General features: G+C 38.7%; 1 protein-coding gene across 16 annotated transcripts in view; it reads right to left on the bottom strand.

Annotated features, from left to right (window-relative positions):
• The window catches only part of RCBTB2 (RCC1 and BTB domain containing protein 2), a 53161-nt gene extending 30553 nt beyond the window's left edge, over positions 1-22608 (bottom strand). For 5 of the 16 annotated variants that reach the window (XM_028105245.2, XM_028105177.2, XM_028105250.2 and 2 more), the window contains exons 1-2: positions 13582-13806; positions 782-880 (exon numbers count right to left, since the gene is read on the bottom strand). Coding sequence is in view for 1 of the 16 variants with exons in the window: in XM_028105238.2 (XP_027961039.1) it covers positions 22554-22556 (3 nt within the window). In the remaining 15 variants the exon portion in view is untranslated. Of the gene's footprint in view, positions 1-781; positions 881-13581; positions 13810-22553 lie in introns of those variants that run through there. The other 11 variants (XM_028105138.2, XM_028105149.2, XM_028105212.2 and 8 more) reach the window with 7 other exon arrangements.
• Positions 22609-22960: the final 352 nt, after the last annotated feature.

Below are 22960 nucleotides of genomic sequence, written 5' to 3'. Positions count from 1 at the left end.
GAGAGAGTGTGTGAGCAGGGGGAGGGTAGGAGGGGCAAAGGGAGAGGGAGAGAATCTTAAGCAGACTGTGTGTGCTGAGCACGGAGCCCAATGAGGGGCTTGATCTTACAAACTTGAGATCATAACCTGAGCCAAAATCAAGAGTCAGATGTTTAACTGACTGAGCCACCCAGGTGCCCCTGACCAGGTTATTACTATTATCAGTGTTATAGTAGTATATCAATATATACTTCTTTTTTTTATTATCTTATATTAATCACCTTTACATCATTAAATTTTGATGTAGTGTTCCATGATTCATTGTTTGTGTATAACACTCAGTGCTCCATTCAGTATGTGCCCTCTTTAATACCCATCACTGGGCTAACCCATCCCCCCACCCCCCTCCCCTCTAGAACCCTCAGTTTGTACTTCTTAAAAATCCACAATATACATACAGAATACCACATCCATGAATTCTAAATAACAGTAGCAACAATAATAAGAGTTAAAATAAACAGTTACCCTGTACCAGATATTAAGTTCCTTATATTATTAAACTTTATAATAGCCAAAAGAAACAGACACAATCATTGCCTCCATTTTATGGACATGTTTCCAAAACTTGACCCAATCATCACCAACCAGTCAGGGTTAGAGCCAGTATCTGAACCCAGGACGATTTCAAAACTCCTTTCCTGGACCCTTCCCTGTATTGCAGGGATATTTAAGTTTTCCTGTGCATGTTCCAGTTTTATTATGTACTGCCTGGTTGGGAATGTTTCATCCAAAAATTTTGTACCTGACTGTTTTAAATTTCTGGAGCCCTGTGTTCAGTCATCTTTAATCCTGTTCCTTCTAGATTCTTGTAAGATTGTCTTCTAGGATAAAGTTAATGTGACTGAAAAACATAAATACATAAATTCTATTAGAGAAAAACAGAGAAGACGAAGAATATACCATCTGGCAACTTTAACAAGCCATTATTTATCTGAGAAGTATATAGTTCAAAAATTGTATTAGCTCTATTATTAAAAAGTCAGCAGTAGAAGTGCTCAATTATTAAAAAGTTAATATTGTAAAATATAACCTTTAGATATTACATTTATAAGTTTTGAGACCATGCTTCAACAATTTGGACACTGTAACATATGAGAAAAAACACAGACTAAAAAAAGTTTAATTTGTAGTATGTCAACACAAGGAAAACGCAAGGAAAGCCATCTGGAATGTGAAAAAAGTAAAACTTTAAAACTTTTGGAAGAAAGTATAGAAAACATCTTTGCGACTCTTAGGGCAGGGAAAGATTTCTTTTTTTTTTTTTTTAAAGATTTTATTTATTTAATTGACAGAGAGAGAGAGAGGGAACACAAGCAGGGGGAGTGGGAGAGGGAGAAGCAGTCTTCCCGCCCTGCAGGGAGCCCGATGCGGGGCTCGATCCAGGGACTCCAGGATCATGACCTGAGCCAAAGGCAGTTGCTTAATCAACTGAGCCACCCAGGCGCCCCGAAAGATTTCTTAAATAAGACACAAAAGCATAAACCACAAAGAAAGTTTACTACATTAAAACTTTTTTAAAAATACGGCATACTAAAAGATGAAGTCAACAAAGGAAAACACATGCCACAGAATGGGAGAAGGTATTTTCAACATATATAACTGATGGCTTGCAAAGGATTTGCATCCAGAATTGATAAAGAATACCTAAAAATCAGTAAGAAAAAAAATCCAATTTAGAAATGGACAAAAGACAAGGCAATTCACAGAAACAATTAATAAACATATTAAAAGATGCTCAAATTCACCATGGAAATGCAATCACAGTGAGATAGATCTCACCCATCACCTCTGCAAAATTAAAGGGGGACAATTCCTTGTGTTAGTGAGGATGTAGATCAAATAGCACACTCATACTGCTATAAGAAACATAAACTGGTATACTCACTTTAAGGAGCAACTCAACAATATTTAGGTCAGAGCAGTGTCTTTCATTCAATCTTTTTTTGATACATATATGTACCTGAAACAAAGTCTCACAAAATAATTCTTACCCTTATCATATGAGGTACTTAGGGATATCTTCTTTTCTATTTTTTCTATCTTACTCTATTCTATTCTCCCCCTACTCTATCCTATTTTATCCTTTCCTATTTCATTTTTAAAAGAAAATGTTGGTCTCAACCCACAAAATAATTTCAAGATCACTAATAAGTCATGCCTTATAGCTTGGACAATGCTGGCCTAGACGAACTCTAGAGCATATATGCAATTGTTTGCAATGGCAGAAAACTAGAAATGGCAAACAGAATTGATCAACAGGATTCATCAACAGAATCTATAAACTGTGGTATGTGCATACCGTACAGCAATTAAAATAAATTATGCAGAATCAACGCAGATAAATCTCCAAAATAATTTTTGCCAAAAATCACTAAGTCACAGAATGGTACATATGATACACTATTTGATAAATTATTTGATCTAATTTGATAAAGTTTAAAACATGCAAAAAACAATACTATTTGGTAAAATTTAAAAACATGCAGAAAGCAATACTATTTTAATGTGTTGTGGACACTGACATAGATAGATAGATAGATATAGATATATATGGCTGGACTTTGATGGGAATTTTTTTCCATAGGAAACTGTTTTTTTTTTTTAAGATTTTATTTATTTGAGAGAGAGAGAGAAAGAGAGAGAGGGAAGGATCACAAGTAGGCAGAGTTGCAGGCAGAGGGAGAGGAGAAGCGGGTTCCCCACTGAGCAAGGAGCCCAATGCGGGACTTGATCCCAGAACCCTGGGATCATGACCTGAGCCAAAGGCAGACGTTCAACCAACTGAGCCATGCAGGTGCCCTTTTAGGAAAGTTTTGATGAAGGCGATGCTAAAGATAAAATTTTCCATGTAATTCTTTCAATGAATTGGTATGATTTCACTTTTCCATCTGACAAGACAGTTTTCAAAATGTTAAGCTTAAATTATATTAATCTGAGTACAGGAGAATAAAGTTACCCAATTTTTTTTAAAGATTTTATTTATTTATTTGAGAGAGAGAGAGTGCACAAGCAGGGGTAGGGGCAGAGGGAGAGGGGGAGGCAGACTCCCCTCTGAGCAGGGAGCCCAACAAGGGGCTGGATCCCAAGCCCCTGGGATCATGACCTGAGCCAAAGGCAGACGTTCAACCAACTGAGCCACCCAGGTGCCCCAAGGTTACCCAGTGTTAAAGAAAACACAATTTGGGAATCATAATACATCCATTCTAATATTAATATTGCCTTGACCATGGACATAATAATTCAATAAGGCTTGATAATCACAATTCATAAACCATAATTTCTTTTGTCATCAGAAACATAAAATTTTACCAATACCAAAGAAGATAACAAATAGAATAAAGAATAGGTGGTATATATATGCAATGGAATATTAGCCATAAAAAGGATGAAATCTTGCCATTTGCAATGAGGTGGATGGAACTAGAGAGTATTATGCTAAGCAAAATAAGTCAGTCAGAGAAAAACAAATACCATACGATTTCACGCATATGTAGATTTGAAGAAACAAAACAGATGAACACAGAGGGGAGAAAAGGAGAGGCAAACCTGAAAACAGATTCCTAACTATACAGAACAGAGAGAGCTGCTGGAGGGGAGGTGGGCGGTGGGATGTGGTTAAATAGGTGCTGGATATTAAGGAAGGCACTTGTGATGAGCACCGGGTGTTACATGTGTGATGAATCACTAAATTCTACACCTGAAACTAATCTTACACTGTATGATAACTAACTGGAATTTAAACAAAAACTTGAAAAGGAGGTGCATCTGAGTGGCTCAGTCAGTTAAGCGTCTGCCTGTGGCTCAGGTCATGATCCCAAGGGTCCTGGGATCAAGTCCTGCATCAGGCTCCCTGCTCAGCGGGGAGCCTGCTTCTCCCTCTCCCTCTGCCTGCCGCTCCCCCTGCTTGTGCTCTCTCTCTGTCAAATAAATAAATAAAATCTTAAAAAAAAAAAAACTTGAGAAAGAAAAAAATTAAAAAAATAAAACTGCTTACAAATTTCCCCCTTTTCTGCACAGGAGGGCCATGTTTCTTACAGACCCAGAGCAGAGGTTGGCATCTGTATCAAGAAGATCTTCACAGTGATGGTGTCACAGCTTAAGACAGTCGTGTGCAATTCTTACTCTGTTAAGTTACTGGGTTTTCAGACTTACGACATTCATATTAAAGTGTCTATGCTTTGCAAAATAGTTCCTTATGCATTTCCTCATTCTGTTTAAATGTAATAAAAAGAAAACTATGTTATTACAGAATCATACTGTACTCACATTTGCCTTGCACATAAAAAGAAAATGGGAGAATAAATACCCTTTCAAAGCAGAAACTTCTGCCACTGATCTCTGTCTTCAGAGGACCTAAACTGCATCACAGGGCCAATGTTGTGAGTTCTTCCAAGAGTAATTTTCAAAAGCAAATATTTATCAACTAAGGTAATTTTTTGTATGACATTTCTTTTTTTCTTTTTTTACCTTTGTGCCAGTTTCTTGCCAATGTGGGAAGCCAAAAATCATATTATAATAGGTACATTATATAGTATATTAGAAAGTGATGGTGCCATAAAAATGAAAATGGAGCAGGACAAGAAGGATGAGGAATCCTGAAGGTTGATGATAGGGTTTTCAATTTTAAACAGGGTGGTCAGAGAACCTCCCTGAGTATATGACCTTTGAGGAAAGACTTGAAGAAAATGAAGTGAGCTATGAGTTCATCTAGAGCAAAATGATCCATACACAAAGTCTATCCAGTACTAAAGCTCTGAGGTAAGAAGGTTTTGAGCAGAAAAGTGACAAGATCTGATTTTGTTTTCAGAGCCACACTGGTTCTATGCTGATAATATTTCTATTATTTTATTTTTCTTTTTATTGAGGTATAACTGACATACAACATTAGTTTCAGGTATATAATGTAATGATTCCACATCTGTATACACTGTGAAATGATTAACACAATAAATCTAGTGACCACCTAACACCATAAAAAGTTACAATTTTTTCTTTCAGGGCACCTGGGGGGCTCAGTCGTTAAGCATCTGCCTTCGGCTCAGGTCATGATCCCAGGGTCCTGGGATCGAGTCCTGCATTGGGCTCCTTGCTCAGCGGGGAGCCTGCTTCTCCCTCTGCCTCTGCCCCTCCCCATGCTTGTGCTCTCTCTCTCTCTCTCTCTGACAAATAGATAAAATCTTAAAAAAATTTTTTTTTCTTTTTCTTTCCTGTGACGAGAACTTTCAAGATCTACTCTCCTGGCAACATTCAAATATGCACCTACAATACTGTTGACTATAGTTAGCATGCAGCACACTACATTTCCTTGACCTATTCATTTCATACCTTGAAGTCTGTACCTCCCAAGCCCCTTCACCCGTTTCATCCTTCCCCCTCAACCCCCTCACTCCTGGCAACCACCATTCCATTCTCCATATTCATGACTTTCGTTTTTTTTGTTTCTTAGATTCCACACATAAGTGAAATCATACAGTAGTCGCCTTTTTCGCATTTACTTCACTTAGCATAGTGACCTCTAGGTCCATCCATGTTGTCACAAATGGCAAGATCTCATCCTTTTCTATGGCTGAGTAGTATTCCATTGTGTATATATACCACACCTTCTTTATCCATCCATCTGTGGACATTTAGGTTGTTTCTATATGTTGCCCATTGTAAATAATGCTGCAATTAACATAGGGGTGAATATATCCTTTCAGATTACTGTTTTTATTTCCTTTCAGTAAATACCCAGAGATGGAATTACTGGATCATATGTGATTGTAATTTTTTGAGAAACCTGTTTTCCATAGTGGCTGCACCAACTGACATTCCCACAAATAATGCACAAGGGTTCCCTTTTCTTCACAACCTTGCCAACACCTGTTATTTCTTGGCATACTGATAACAGCTATTCTAACAGGTGTGACCTGACATCTCATTGTGGTTTTGACTTGCATTTCCCTGATGGATTTGTGATGTTGAGCATCTTTTCCTGTGCCTGTTGGCCATCTGTATGTCTCCTTTGGAAAAATGTCTATTCAGATCCTCTGCCCATTTTTAATTGAATAGTTTGTTTATTTGCTATTGAGTTGTAGGAGTTCTTTATATTTTTTGAATATTAACTCCTTATTGGATATATGATTTGCAAATATTTTCTCCCATTCTGTAGGCTGCCTTTTCATTTTGTTGATGGTTTCCTTTGCTTTTTAGTTTGATGTAGTCCCACTTGTTTATTTTTGCTTATTTTTGAGTCAGATACATAGTCCCACTTGTTTATTTTTGCTTATTTTTGAGTCAGATACATAGTAGTATCTTATGATCCACTGTATTTGTGGTGTCAGTTGTAACTGATTATTGGTATAAGAGCAGACACCTCAATCAATGGAAGAGAATAGAGAGCCCAGAAATAAACCTATGCATATATGTTCAACTAATTTACAACACAGGATGCAAGAATATACAATGGGAATTAGGACAGGCTCTTTAATAAAGCGTTGGGAAAACTGAATAGCTACATGCGAAAGAATGAAACTAGACTACTCACCTTAAGCATACACAAAAATCAACTCAAAATGGATTAAAGACTAGAATGTAAGACTTGAAACCATAAAACTAGAAGAAAACATAGGCTGTAAGCCTTCTGACATTGGTCTTGGCAATGCTTTTTGGATGTAACTGCTCTTTCATTTCTGATTTTATTTGAACTCTATTTTTTTCCTTGGTGAGTGTAGCTAAAGGTTGGTCAATTTTGTTTATCTTTTCAAAGAACTAGTTTTTAGTTTCGTTGATCTTTTCTATTAACTTTTTAGTCTGTTTCATTTCCACTCTGATCTTTGTTAATTCCTTCCTTCTACTACCTTTGGTTTTGTTTGTTCTTTTTCTAGCTTCTTTAAGTATAAAGTTAAATTATTTGAGAATTTTCTTATTTCTTTAGGTAGACCTGAATCCCTGTAAACTTCCCTCTTACAACTACTTTTGCTGAATCATATAGATTCTGTAAGTTATATTTCCATTTTCCTTTGTCTCAAGGTATTTTTTTATTTCTCCTTTGATTTTTTTGATTGACCCATTGGTCAATAGCATGTTGTTTAATCTCTGTATGATTTTCTAACCCTTTCTCTCCCTTTTCTCCTTCTGGGACCCTTACAATGCTAATGTTGTTCGACTTTATGTTGTCCCATAGATTCCTTAAGCTAGCTTCATTTTTTTTAAATTCTTTTTTTCCTTTTTATTGCTCTGAGTTCCACTGCCCTGTCTTCTTGATCACCCACCCATCATTTCTTCTGCTGCATCCAGTCTGCTGTTGAACACCCTCAAGAATATTTTTCAGTTCAGTTATTGTATTCTTCAGTTCCATGGCTTCAGTTGGTACTTTCTTATATATTCCTTTGTTGAAGTTCTCACTGTATTCATTCATTCTTCTCCCAAGTTTGGTGAACATCTTTTGACTATTACTTTGAGACCACAAGCATAGACGCTGTTGACCTCTAGACCAGGCAATCTGCAGTGTCCCCTGGGTGACAGTTGCAAAAACTGGGGCTTCAGACTAGTGTATAAGCTCCTTTCTGAGAGGTCCTGGCAATTTGTAGAGAGGCTGAGGGAAGGCAGAAAGATGGCATCCCCCAGGCTATATTCCCTTTGTAGCCTCTAGATGTGTGGCAGACCTGAAGTCTGCCCCTTGGGCTGAAGTGCCAGGACAAGTAAATAGGCTTTCACAAATAGACTGGGGATGTGTTTTAGTCTGCTGTCTGTGCAGTGCCCTGAGGGTAACAGCCTACCAAGAACTGTTTCTCCATTCATTATAGTCCTATGGAACACAAGCATGCCTACCCACAGTATCATGGTAGAGGAAGAGTGCAAAAATGGCACCCACCAGCACCTCTGTCCCCAGAGAGAGTCTCAACAGTCCCCTGGGCCTGTCGCATCCAGCAGATGCTTTAAGGTTAGAAAACAAATCTTCACATATAGTCTAGGCACTTTTCAAACTGCTGCTTTTGTGCTGATTCCCAGGGCAAGTGAGTCTGCACACAAGCCCTTTAAGAGAAATATCTCAGTTCTCTACACCCTTTAAGAGAAGTATCTCAGTTCTCTACAGCCTACCAATAGATGTGAGATCCATTGGTTTTCAAAGCTAGATGTTTGGGGAGCTCATCTCTACTTGCAGGTCCCAGGGGTTGGGGTACCTGATGTGGAGTATAAACCCCTCATTCATCAAGGAAGTTCCAGATTTGTGAGATTCTTCCCAACTGTGGGTTGCCACTCTGGCAGTTGGGTTTTTGGTGAAACCATCCATATGTAGCCCTTTCACTGTTGTGTTGTGAAGTAGCTATTCAGCTAGTTCTCAGGTCTTTTTCAGAGGGAATTTTTCCATATATAGCTGTAGATTTGGTAGGTCTGTGGGAGGAGGTGAGCTCAGGATCTTCCTACACCACCATTTGACCACCCCCTTCAACATTTCCTATTATATCTGTTTTCTTAAACTTGTACAGTTCAGCAATTTATTTCCAAATTATCCCTGTTTGGAACAGATAACTCCTTAATCTTACAGATTGTATTTTAAGAGTTTCCCCTACACTCTTAATAGCTACACAGTTGGAGACTGGTGGATAAGAAGACAGTCTTTTGATAACTGAACATGATAAACATATCAATTTTTATCCTCTCAAAGAACAGGTCAAATAATTCAGTTTCCTACACAACATATATAATAAGCAGCCTCTACATATTATTGTTGGTAATCAATGTTAATCAGTGTGTTTGCTAGTAGGATAATGTGTCATATTACTTGGTAATACCTCTGACCCAAATAAAGAGTTAAGCTGATTATAGGACATACATTCATTTGCCTAATTTATTCAACAAATGTTGATCTGGTGCCTGTAGTAGGTACTAAGCTGAAAGCAAATTTACATAAAAGAGAAAACAAAATAATGTGGAGCAAAAAGATATCCACCTCCCAGGTGCTTGTGTCAACATTACTCCAACACAACAGCACTTGTGGGCCTTAAGATCTAATAAGTTAGACACCCTGTATCTATGAGAACAAAGCATTTTCCATAGAAATTGATATTTTGCAATTAACCAGGAACTTCTAAATGCTGATAACCATTCTTCAAAAGTAATCCCTGAAGTGAAAAAAAAATAGTAATTTCTGCAAAGAAAACCCAGTGTTTTATATATATATATATATTATATTGTATATAAATATATAAATATTATTTTGTTTATTATATTATCATATATATTATACATATTACATTATTATATAAAATGAATTATTATATATAAATATACATTATTAATTCAACTTAATAATATGAGGTCAACTCTAAAACTATGCTTGAAAAATATAATATATAAAAAAGTTTTCTTGCAATATAGAACTCAATGCTTTTAACAAATTCTCTGATCTGGGCAATACAGTTGATGATGCTTTTATAATGAACTCCAGACCAAGTAACTGTCAATGGGGTAATGATGATTCCCAACCATATGCTAGCTGAACCATTAAATGGTATGTCATCTGTAAGTTATGAATGATAAAAATATAAGAAAACATGATCCCAATTATCACTTGTGAAAAAGGATGATAGCTATAATTTACCTCTACTTGAATGAGAGGTCATAAGCCTACTACAAATAACAGTAAAAATACCTACACAGCTGCTAACTAATGTGGTACAATTATAAACAGGATGGACAAAACTGAAAAACTAAAAGCACAACTAAAACAAAGGTACAACCTCAAAGGAAATGATATTGCCAGGTTTATAATAAGCATCAAACTGACTTAGAACACAGAAACATCATTGCTATTTTAATTATGTTCGTAAAAAGGTTTCCAAATTTCACCAAGAGAGATAAGGCAGCTCTTCAGTCCCAAGCAAACTTGTATTAGTTTGAAGAGATTACTGAGCTCATCAAAGTTAGCCTTTTCAAACACACACAGCAAAAGTACCTTTTTCAAATATGAAAAATTATCAACATAAACTACATGAATGTTTTTATGTTGTTAAGCTAGTTAAAATGAGTTAGTACTTGAGAAATTTGTAAACCCATTTGAAATTTAGGTCCTTATAGATCTAGTACAATAAAAAAACAATCCTAACATGCCTATGAAATAAAATCCTAATTGTGAAAGATCTTTGTCCCACAACATAAACATTCCTTCAGCATGGTAGGCTTTCTTAGCCTTGGCTCATTTCCATTTGGGATTCATTTTGTTCAGTATCATAAACATTCAATGTAATACAGAACATATTATAATGTGATCACTATTTATGATTTACTTACTACCTGTCATCCACTGGTACTTGTTACCTCAAAATGTCTTCCAAGGAGAGATATACATAATAGATACTAGCTCAGGTTAGATTAGCAAGCCTGAAGACACATAAGACACACACATAAGATATATGTTGAAAAAAAAACTATTATGCCTTAAATTTCCTAAAAACTCTTATATTGTTAAGATGGGATCACCATGTGAACTTGACACATATTCCTTCCGGATAATGAAAGTGAGAAGGATACCTGCCTTCCACCGAAGGATACTATAAATATCCCTCCCAGAGAGGCAAACTATCTGCTCCTTTGAAGTAAATATCCCCATGTAGTCCTCTATTTTCAGCCTCAAACAGGAGTCTTTGATGTCATTCTGCTACCCTGATAATTCCACTCCTGGTCTCAAATCTCTCTTGTCTGGTCAATTTTGATTTATACTAATTCAACTCCAGTAAACCTCAAAAATAGTGGCATCTTAGGGGCATTTTAATTTCACTTTAACCAAGTGATAAAACCAAAATTAAATATGACAAACTCCTAAAGGCTTAGGCAAACCCCCATAGGTACCTTATATTTATAGTACCAGATTAATAGTTTTGATATTTAAACATAATGTTTGTAATCTACTTAAGTAAAGGGCCCAAAAGACACACTTTACTTTCTAAAACTGTTCCTCTCTATCAGCCTCTTTCTCTAAGTCTTGTCTGGTTCATTCAGAAATCTCTAACAGCAATAATTTAATACCTTATCACATGACATCATACCAGGTGAACCTTCAACATAGTTTCAAATAAAGAAAAGCAATTGACCACTCTTAGAAAACAACTTCAAGGGGTGCGGCTCAGTCGGTTAAGCATCTGCCTTCAGCTCAGGTCATGATCCCAGGGTCCTGGGATTGAGCCTGCTTCTTCCTCTCCCTCTCCCTGCCGCTCCCCCTGCCTGTACTTTCTCTCTCTGTCAAATAAATAAAATCTTAAAAAAAAAAAATTCACTAATCACAGTCAGAGAGACATTAAGAAGCAATTGCAAAGTACAGTAATACGTGCAGAAAATAGACACTTTTTCTCAACACATCTGTAGTAGTCATTTGGTTAGTCTCTTCCACTTAAGAGCCCAGTCTCTTCATTTGATGTATTAGGTTAAACTGTAAAATTCTGAATAATTTGAACCCAATTTGGAAAAAAAAATGTTTTACCTATATACTATAAAATAAGGTTTTATTTGTCACAATGGTCATGCTGTGGGCCCCCATCAAATTTATAGTGGAGAAGGGCGAGGAACATTTTCTCCCAGAAAGATAATTTGAAAACCTAGTTCTCTGTCTTGAACATCACCTTCAGTTTATCCTTCAGACCCACCATAACCATAACCATTGCAACCCACACCTGTACTCTCAGGCCTCTTTCTCTGCTCTTCTTTTTCATTTTTCATAGCTCTTATAATTTTCTAAATGATAAACAAATATGTTTACTGGCAATCATTCTCTTCTAGAATGTATGCTCCAGAGGGAAGAGATCTTTGTCTATCTTGTTCACTGACATATCCTAAATACCTGAACAGAACCTGATGGGAAGTAATCACTCAATATTTGTTGAATGAATGAGTGAGTACATACTGAGAATTCAGAACAAAATATTTCTGGTGTCAGATTTCAGTTTCATTTATACAAATATCTATTGTGCTCTAAATATGCGGGAGATAGAGCATACACATATAAATACGTATTATCTGACAGTGATAAGTGCTAAAAAGCCAGAGAGAACAGGGTAAGAGGTTGGAAAGAGAAAGCAGTGGCTATTTTAAGTGACATGAGTCACCTCTCTGAAGTGATGGCAATTGTTTTGAGCCTTGGATTAAGGTAGGTGCCATACATATATGGGTGGAGGGGGAAAATGAGCTTTGAGCATAGAGGAAATGGCAAATGCCTAGCCCCTAGGGTGGAGGAACACTTGGTAAGCCCAGCAAGCCCAATGAGGCCAGCATGGTGGAAGCGGGGTGTGCAGGAATGTATCATTCCAATTGCCTTTACCTGCTACTTAATAACATATATGTATACTGACCGCCTAATGCCCTGGGAAATAGAGGTTACCTTTCAGCTAGAGTACTCAGATTCTCTGATAGTAAGTGCTTCTTCTGTTCCAGCCCACAAATGTCTGTAACAGCACATCATAGAAGATTACAAGGCACAGTAATGACATTGTTAAAAACCGCTCCAAGTAGCCTCAGGAGTCACCAAACTGACTTTAACTAAGTACCACTGTGCAGGAAGATGTAAAGCCAAGTTTGAACTTGGTACTAGAAGGGTGCGAAGCCAGGAGGCTCAATAAACATTAAACAGTGACGCTCGTTCTGAGTCTGGGGGAAAGAGCGTCGTCGTCCCAAAGCAGTTGGTGAACTCTACCACGTTCATTCAGCTCTAAGGCTAAGTCGCCAAGAGCGGTAGGAGGCAGCTCCGTGACATGCATTTTGTGACAGTCCTGGACTCGCACTGCTCCATTTTATGTAACTTCCCAAAGACAAAAACAAAAGTTCGCTCTGAACTCGCCTTCCAACTCAGGCCAAGGCGGAGCGCTTGGAAAGTTTTCAGCATCTGAAAACTTCTATTTCCGGGGCTGAGCAGAGCAATACCTTCCTGCTTAAAGGTTTACGGCGATTCCTCCCATCCCTCCACAACAGCTTCACCTAGCTTAGCCAAACTTTCTGTGCTGTCCCTCGACAGCAGGACCCAAGGTTGAAGGCATCATACTGAGCTAGCGAGCAGGTTCGGGGCCGGGAGCTAGGTGAGTGGGTTTTCGGGACACCAGCCTCGAGTCGAGGCGGCCGAAATGAAAACAGTGACAGCCTACGCGGAGCGACGAATGGGGAGAGAAAGAGAAACTCTGAGGCAGGCGCCACCCCCGCAATCCGGAACGACGCCCTGCCTCGCGTGCGGGAGGCGGCGAAGCCTCGCGAGCCGCGACCCTCGTCCCGCGCACCCTGTCAGCTAGGAGGCTCGCGCACGCGCAGCGCCGCCAGGGCCCGCGGCCTGGGGGGGGGTAACAATCGCAGAGTCGCGCGCCCAGCCCCCGCCGGCGGGTTTGCGCACGCGCGGCGACGCCTCGGCCCTAGGCCTGGGCGGGGGTGTAAACCCCCGGGGGCTGCTCGTCAGCCGTCGCTGCGTCCCGGAGTTCGGACTGAGAGGGCGGGGAGAAATGGCCCGTTGCGGGGGAATCTGAGAGTGGCCGGCTTCGAGTCCGGCGTCCCCTCTTGACTTCCTACGCCATCCTGTCCCCTTACCTCAGCGCAGGCCCGAGCCGCATCCGCTCCGCCCTCTGGGTCGCCGTTACTGCTCGGTCGGGGGCCCGGCGCAGCGACGAGTTGGCGCCTCCCCCTGAAGCCGCCTGGCCTCGGCGGGTTGCGTTCGGGTGCCAGGCCGGGGATGGGAAGGGAGGGGAGCGCACTCGAGGGGAGGGGGCCGGCGACGGAGCCTCGCCCCTCCTCCTCTCGCCCGGCAGCCCACTGCCGCCCCCGCCCCTTGCCCGCCGACTCCCCGTCTTCTCCGAGCGAACCCCAGGACTGCGCCCCGCCTCGCCCTCTGGGCCCATCTCCGCTCTGCGGGACACCCCCACTTTCTCCAGGATTCTGGGTCCCAGAGGCTTGAGAATTTGGAGATGCCTGACTCGGAAGGGTGAGGCGAGTGTGTGGTGCTGTGGCCAACCTTTTCTACGGTCCGTGTCCCGCCGCCTGTCTCTTTTTCTTGTGGTGGTCCCTCCATCAGGAAGCTCAAATCCCGTCTCACACGGTTTACCCCTGCTTTTCACCTCACTGCTGTGGGGCCGAAGTCCTGTACCCTTATAACGAATGTTGAAATAATGAGTGATTTGTCTTGGGGTGACCTGAGTTACCTTGGGACCAAGGTCTTCCGGAACAACCGCACTATCCCTTTACTAATTTTAATAATTTCTTGTATTACGCTGTATTTCTGTTGGCCTTGGTAGGTTTTAGTAAAATGCACCACGGCTTAATAAAGTGCAATACTTTCTTCCACTTTACTACACTTAACGTTGACCTGAGTGGGTTTTGGTAAAATGCTTCACAACTACTGTTACTAGCTGTTCCTGTGAGGTAAGCTGAATGCCTTTACACAGGTTTTTAAATGAGGACACAGGTTCAACGTTTAAGTGACTTGCCAAAAAGTAGTACAGCCGGATAGACTGAGATGACAACCCACAGTGACCATGTCGGTGTTGTTTGGTCTGGTCTTTGTCATTCATTGGGAAAACATCCTTCCAGAATGTCTAGGTGTTTTTATTGCAGTTGTTGTAGTTGGCAGACGTTTATGTCTGTTATCACAGGATAGTCCATTAAAACCCAGAAAGAGGCTTGCATTTACTTGACTTTGTAGGTTGTAAGCAGGGCAAGAGTCTTACATGCATGGCATTGCCTAAGACAAGCTTTTCCCTTAAGACAATCAGTTACCCTTTGGCCTTTTAATATAAAAGGTAACATAACCATAATTGAAAGGACAGCTTGGGTTTTTTATTTGAAAAGTTTAATTAGAAGGAACTCCTTTGAAAGTATTTAAGGGAGAAGGTGGTCAGACTTAAGGAAGGTAGTGAGATAAGGTGGGGTTATTAGTAAACATACCTTCCTTTTACTATTTGTGATTTTTATATCTCACTAGGTTGTGAAACTCTTGAGAGCACAGATCATGCCTTATTTCTGTACCATAAAATGCTTAATAAATGTGGAATCAAATTACACTGATTACATGCCCTTTAGCTCTTCAAATATGCTTCCATACGTCATTAAGAGACCTAAACATAAGCATTAATCCATGGTTGGTTTACTCTCATTTTGAATTGTTTGTGCCAATTCTCCTGGGCTTGACTGCCTGGATAAACCGACCTCTTAAGAGTGGTTGATACCTAATCCAAAAAGGCTTTAAGTCACCTTTTCTTATACCCTGATCAGCTGTCTCCTTCCTCTCCTTGTGGTAAAGCTGCATAATACTGAGTCTGCATAAAAAATCCACTGGCTTATTTTTCTGTTCAGGAAAAGGCTTTTCCTCTGATCACCACCAAAGCTAAAATCCATCATTAAACAAGTTTAGAGCCGGTTCATTAGACAGGAATTGTTTCTAATTCAAACACTCAAGTTCTCCTGCCACCTTTTCCCCTTTATCCAGACTATTTTGTATTTAAGGCATTTTAAGAGTCACTATTTAAAGAACAAAGTTATAGAAAACCACTTTCATACAGAATGTAATGCATAATTTACAAATCAACCTCTATAGTAATTCTTTCTCTAGAGGTATAATACTTTACAAATAAGTATTTTAAGATTTAGGTATTTTTAAAATAACTTTAATACCTTAAATATACCTTTTGGGGCGCTGGGTGGCTCAGTGATTAAGCGTCTGCCTTCGGCTCAGGTTGTGATCCCAGGGTCCTGGGATCGAGCCCCTGCATCGGGCTCCCTGTTCTGCTGGAAGCCTGCTTCTCCCTCTCCCATGCCCCCTGCTTGTGTTCCCTCTCTTGCTGTGTCTCTCTGTCAAATAAATAAATGAAATCTTTACAAATATATATATATATATATATATACACACACATACCTTTTAAAATACTTTTTAAAGGTCATGAAGTTCCCTTAGGACTTTTTAAAGGTACTAAGGTGATTTCTAAATGATAAAAAAGCATAGGCTTTCTCCAGTTTCCACCATGAATCCTATCGCTAATGGAGAACTTTTGTTAAGATGTGATTGTAGCAAGAATGATCAGAACAGAGGATTCAACAGGTATAGTCCCAAAATATAGAAGAGGAAATTTCCTGTAACAAATCTAACCTCTAGAGCAGTTGGGAAGAAACTTTTAGAATACCTCTATTTTTATCTAAATTAAGAAATGAAACTTTACTAATATTTAATATGTATATTGACAATAGTGCATTTTTTTTGTAATCCAAGTACATGACCAAAAATATTTAGAGACCACTTCTCTAGAGTACCATCAGTTCTGTAGGAAGCATCTGAGTTCACTGCATGTTTTGACTCTATAATATTTTAAATACAATAATTTGGATTTATACAACATTTTAAGTATAATAATCTTGAAATGTATTTAACATTGAAAATTTTAGCTTTGTTATACTATGCAATAAGTAAATGTTTATTCTTTAACCACTTTTAGCATGAGTTGTTTATTTAACAAATCCTGGTAATTTGTATATTGTTTCTTTGCATTATCATAGAACTGAGAGTTTAAGTATAAATCCTCATTTTATAGATGCCCAGATTATGAAGTAATTTGTCTCAAGTCTTTGGATTCATAGTTTCAGTGCTTTTTCCAATGCATCATCCCACTCATAGGACAAATAGCAGAATCCCATTATCCATCAAATGAATGATAACAACAATGCCATTGCACAAGATGGGAAGGTGAGGTATTTCTCATAGAACTCTAAGAGGAAGAAATTCTTTTTTAACCTTTTACTTTAAAATAATTATAGATTCACATGAAGTTGCAAAAATAGTACAGAGAGGTCCCATGCGCCTGCCCCCATTTTCCCTCACTATGTTTAAGGTAATAATACACTGCAAACACGAAGATAAAGCAAAGACTTGGATTGAATCAGCTGACCAAACTCTGGGAAAACTAACTGGCCAGAAGCTGAAGGTTGAAAAGGACTGTTTTGGGGCAAAGAGTGTGAATGAGGGGAACTGTTCTAGAGAAAAGAAGGAGGAGAAGGGGAAGGGGGAAGAAGACCATTAAACACAACACATTCCTTGGTCAGAAGAGAAGTGATAGCCTCTATACAAGGTAGGTAATTTTGTGCTTTTTTTTTCCTTTTGGTCTATTATTTCATCATTTATCATTTCTTTTAAAGTATTCCAGATAATGTCATTGCTATCATAACCTCTATCCCTACAGATCACAGCAGGTTTGCAATAAAAAAGAATAACTTTCTGACTCCATCATCTAAGGGCAACCTTGTAGGAATATTAGCCCTCCTTAAAGCCCATAGGGGCTGGGAAGATGGAGTATTCTAGTATAATTCTGTAGACACCATGTAGCATCCTCCTCTTTTGCCACTCCTGAGTGAGGACAGGAGACCCTTCTGGGGTCCTGGCTACTCCCAGTTGTGTGGGAGAGAATAAGTGCCCAGGCCACTCCGCTGGAGAAGGCACAAAGGCAGCACTGCCCAGCTCTCTGTGTTTTAGAGAGATGTCAGTTCTGCTTTGGCTTTGCAGACCCTTCCTCTTTGCCATGCTATATGGCATGGTGTATCCCAGCAGGGTGCTAGGATACAAAGCAATGAAGATAAGATACATGTACATGTTACTGCAGCAATAATGAGAGAACAACAAACTACCAGAAGGAGGTCAAGAAAGGCTTCCCAAAAGAAAAAAAACTTTGGCGTTAAGTTTTAAGGATGTGCACAAGTTAGCTAAGAGACCAAACATTAGGGATGGGAGTGCTAGGGAAGGGAAGCATTCCAAGTAGAGAAAGAGTATGATCTGTTCGAGAATTGTAAGCTACTCAACAAGGCAGAACAAAGGATATGTGGAGGGGATAGAGTAATAGTAGAAGACTAAAGTAGCAATAATTTCTTGAGTGCTTTCTTGGGTTGCACTCTTTATAGTACATTGTCTTAATTAGTCCCTACCATAAACTGCAACTTAATTCTGGCCCTGTTTTTCAGATGAAATACTAGAGACTTAACTAACTTTCCTAAGGTCACATAACTAGTAAGCACCGGGCTAGGACTCAAATCTATCTCTGATTCCAATCTGGAGCTCTTTCCATTTGACCATGTGGCCCCTTTCCACATGAAGTAGAAAGCAAAGTGGCCAAATAATAAAAGGCCTTGGCAATGCAACAGCAAGATATATCACCGGATCTAACAACAGATTTTAAGCAAGAGAATGACATAATGCCCTTTGTGTTGAGGAGGCCCCCTGTTGTGCAGTGGGGAGGATGGTGAGCCTGGAGCCAGGGAGGTCATGTTAAGACTCTATCCAATCAGCCCAGGTAGGACAGTAAGAGTCCTTGAACTCAATGCAACAGTTGGATGGGCTTAGAGAAAGAAAATTTTGAGAAAATTTTGATTAATTTTGAGAAAACATTAATATACTTCTCCATAATAATAATAAGTCAAAGAAATAGAAACATTTTAATTGATGCTGGGAGCATATTGAATATTGATAAAACTCAATATTCAATATTCATTTTTGATAAAAAATTTAATAAATGGCTACATATATGCACTGGAAGCTAGCTTCATGTTTAACAGTGAAATTCTAACAGCATATCCATTAAATATTGGAATAAATACATTCTTAATACTCTAATGCTATTCTGGAAGTACTAGCTAATGCACTTAGATAAGAAAATAAAGCAAGGAATATGAAGACTAAAAAGGATGCAGAAAATTTATTATTTATAAACTATGCAATTAGATTTGTTGGCTAAAGGGATACACACAGCTCCTTTCCCCTACCTCCTAGCTCCATTCCAATTTTGGACTGATCAAGTTCAAAGGCATTTTACAGGTACCCTCTCAAGAGAATGGAGCTCTTCTGTGCCCTGGTAGCACATTGTCCAGTGGAGCTACTGGGAAGGGCTCTTGTGACTCTTTTAATAGGGCTTGAGGAAACAATGTCAGAGCCCCTCTCTTGGGAGATAGTCAACATATTAACTCCACTTGTGGCTTTTCATTCCTTGTGCCTGAAAGGCAAGACAAGCTCAGTGATGTAGTCTAACTGCCCCAAGTTTTGGAGCAAACACTTTTTTGTTCTTGCATAGCTTTCTCCTGGCATTGCAGGGGCAAGAGCCACAACTGAGGATGGGATTCTAAGGTAGAAATAAACAGGGAAGATTTCCTGGCCTGCTTTTGTTCTAAATCATGTAGGCATATATAATGTACTGGTATGGCCCAATTTGCTGAGTTTAACATTAGAGCCCAGGGCAAATCATCACATAATAGTGATCATTTGCCTTGCTCCATTTTTTTTTCATTTGGTTTGGTTTGGTTTTTGTTTGTTCATTTTACGGGCGTGTGTGAGTGTGCACGTGCGTGCACATGTGTATGTATTTTTCTTGGGGACTTTAGAGAAAAGAAGGTCAAGAACAGGATTTGGGTTTTTCTGGATTTCCTTGTCAAACACCACTTTAGTTGTTCCCACTTTTGGCATGACCTATGTATACCTCAAAAGCCCAAGAAAACACACTGAAAACTTTTAGAAATAATAGAGTTTAGTGATGCAGCCAGCTCAAAATCAATACACAAAAATCAATATGAAGAAAACTATAAAACTACTGAGACAAAGGAAGGCAAAATGGAGAAACATGCTATTTGTAGATAGGAAGACGCGATAATATAAGGATGCCAATTTTCCTAAAATTAATTTAAGTGTAACATTGTCTTGATAAAATTCTCACTGACTTTATTTAAATAATTCTAAAATCTCAAAAGTGTAGTTTGGGAGAGCCTTTTGGAAGGCTTTGACTTTAGGTATTAAATTTGTCCTTTGACTCAATAATCCCGCCTTTAGGAATTTATTAGTATGAAAAGATATATGCAGAAAGGTGTATAGCATTTTTATAATTGGGAAAAGTAGAAAGCAACCTATATATTCTATAACAAACTAGTTAGATAAAGTATGGCAAATACTGTTGATTGTCCACCTAAAAGCTACCCTCTCTTTCTCTCCCTTTCTTCCTCTCTTTTTCTTTTTTACTTTTTATTAGGGGAAATTTCAAACATATACAAAAATAGACAGAATGATTAATATGTCCCCATGCACCTGTCATTCAGCTTCATGAATTAGCAATTCACAGCCAAACTTGTCTTATCAGTACTTCTCTCCACCACCATATTATTTTGAAGCATCTTATCATTTCTTATCATTTCATCTGTAAATATTTCAGTGGATGTTTCCTAAAGATAAGGAGTCTCTTTTGAAAAACAACCAAAATACTATTATGATATTTTGAAAAAATAACACTAATTCCTTGACCATGAAAGATCCTTTCAGAGTTCAGTTTATCTTACAAGTACCATATGTTTTTTTTAAAAGTTTGAGTGACTTGGGATTCAAAGTATACATGTTGCAATTCATTGATATGTCCTTTAAGTTTCTTTTAACTCTCCAGCACCTTTTGTTTCCTTGCAATGTATTTGTTAGAGACACCAGGTTCTTTGTCCTCTAGATCTTCCAAAATCTGGAATTTCCTGAAGGCAGTCTCCATATTTCCCATAAATTAGTAACCTAGAACCTTCCTTATATTCAGGTTTTATTTTTTACTTTTTGGCAAGATGACTTCTTAGATAATGTTGTGTCTTTCCATTGAGAGGGTTATAATGTTGGATTGTTTCTGCAATGTTAATAGTTGTTGATACTCAATGCCTATATCCATGTTATACTGACTAAATATGATACACTGAATTAAATACTAATGTAATTCAGTAGATGTTTTAAATGGTGCAATCCTAACTCTATCATTTCTTCTTCATTTATTAGCTGGAATACGTCTATAGAGGGGAAATACTTTCCTCAATGATTTGATTTCCCGGTGATATAGGACACACATGATTCTTTCTCTTAATTTGCCAGTTTTCAAAACAATGAGTTGTTTCCCTAGCATGCTCTAATTGTGACCAAATGAGTTTGTTGGTATCATTGTGCATTCATGGATTTAAACTTGCTTCTTGTGTTTCATCTCCTTTTTCTTGCTCACAGAACCCTGTTTTTGTTCAGGTAGTAATGCAGTGAGTCACAGAGAAGAAATCCTAGCTTGACTGACTCTATCTTATTAATTCATTCTCATTTGGCACTGTCTAAGGTGGGCATATGACTGGTCCTGACTGTAGACACATATGAGGAAGATCACTTCCAAGAAAGACCCCTCCACCCACTCAGGTGCCCCCTTCTCCCCCATCCCTCCGACCCCAGCTTTTTTCATATAGCACATGAGGACTTGATGTTTAAGAGAGCTGCTACTCAAATTGGAACATCCCAGTGGATACATGTGATACACAGCACAGTATGAACATTAATATTGCAGATCTAGACTTATTGACAGAGGAAGCTATCTATGATATGTTGCTGATACAGTACACATTGTTAAAACTATTTACATAAGATTGACACAAGCGCATATATTTACACCAAGACTTGCCTGGAATTAAGTTCACTGACTGATGAGAGATTGGTGAATTCCCACTTTATTTGTTGTATTTTTCTATAAGGTATAAGGCTTAAATTTTTATGTAAATAATAAACTTTTTGGAAAGTATGATTCTGGGCAATTCTCACTTCTCTCATGTTACTTATAATAAATTCTTTTAAAAAATATATCCCATCATAAAAATTCTTTTTTATAAGACCCCATAACTCGCATCACATCGCATGATTTTTCTGCATAGTATAATCGTCATGCAGGAAATGTTTTGATTCTGGAATAACATTTACTGGTAAACATTTTTTGGAAACATTTTAAGCATTTCCTGATCTGAAAATTTTTGTGACTTTTTTTTTTCCTTTGGGTATATTATTGTTATAATCAACAATACTGTTGAGCCCAGTGGGACATAATCATCCTGTTGAAGAAAAAAGTTTCAGAAAAACATGAGTTTTATTAGAGACATTTTCCAGTCACTAAGAAAATACAATTGGCACAATTTTCACTTTGTGGTAAGAATAAGAAGTAGTCTCACTTTAGCCTACATTTAAGAAATTTCAATATCTTTGGCATACTTAATTCTCCCAAGAAACTGCATATTCTTAAAAACAAAAAGATATTAAAAAAAAAATCTAGGCCTCCAGAGTAAAATTGAAGAAGGGCCTTTTTTCCTATTGTTAATTATCCTTTATGTGGCTGGTTCTGCCAGCACATCAGCACAGGAAGCCAGGGCTATGCCAACCATGACAGTAATCAAAGGAAATAGAACCAACAACTCCCTATGGCTCCTGTGCTGTATGCTCTGTGTTACCGTAGTTAATGGGGCAACTTCACTGAAGGAGATAAGAATCTAGAAAGGCAGTTCCTTGAGGACATTGATGAATTTTAAACAGAGATCAGATACAGTCGCCAGGATGGCATGGGGAGACAGAAGGATGTAGAGAAACAAATGGAGAAGTGGCTGCAGGAGTCCATACGAGAGACAATGCAAGCTGGAATTTGAGCAGTGATTTTGGGATGGAGAGGAGAGAAGAAAGGAAGGAGTAAGCCCATACTTTATATAGCCTCTCTCTTGTTCTCTCTTACCATCAGTGGAGTCTTCAGCAGGATTTACTTTGTCTCAGCTGGGGTATGGGAAACTGAGAACAAGGTTTCTTCTATCCACCCTTGGGTCAGAGCTTTGAAGGAGGAACCATTTGCTTTTTCCTGGCAGCCAGCATGGAAATGATGAAACTCTGTGCCAAGTCATTTGCCAGTTTGTTGTGTGGTCTGATAGATCCAGCCACTCCCAATGATTGATAGTAGGACCTATCTCCCACTACAGATAGGGATGCGGGCTTGACCCCAGTGTAGATAAAGTAGGCCACCAATCCCAAAGCCATATTATAGCCTTGACATCTTCTCCCTGTTCCTTCAGTGAAGTGTTATTCCTCACGCCCTCACCTGGGAGTGTTCTTATAACTTCTGGAGTGGACCTGGTCATTTATAGCCTT

Source organism: Eumetopias jubatus, unplaced genomic scaffold (genome assembly GCF_037043125.1).
Source record: "Eumetopias jubatus isolate StellerSeaLion01/CBP00866 unplaced genomic scaffold, mEumJub1_p1.0 scaffold_3, whole genome shotgun sequence".
Taxonomy (NCBI): Eukaryota; Metazoa; Chordata; class Mammalia; order Carnivora; family Otariidae; genus Eumetopias; species Eumetopias jubatus.
This window is presented reverse-complemented; position numbering and strand designations above follow the sequence as displayed.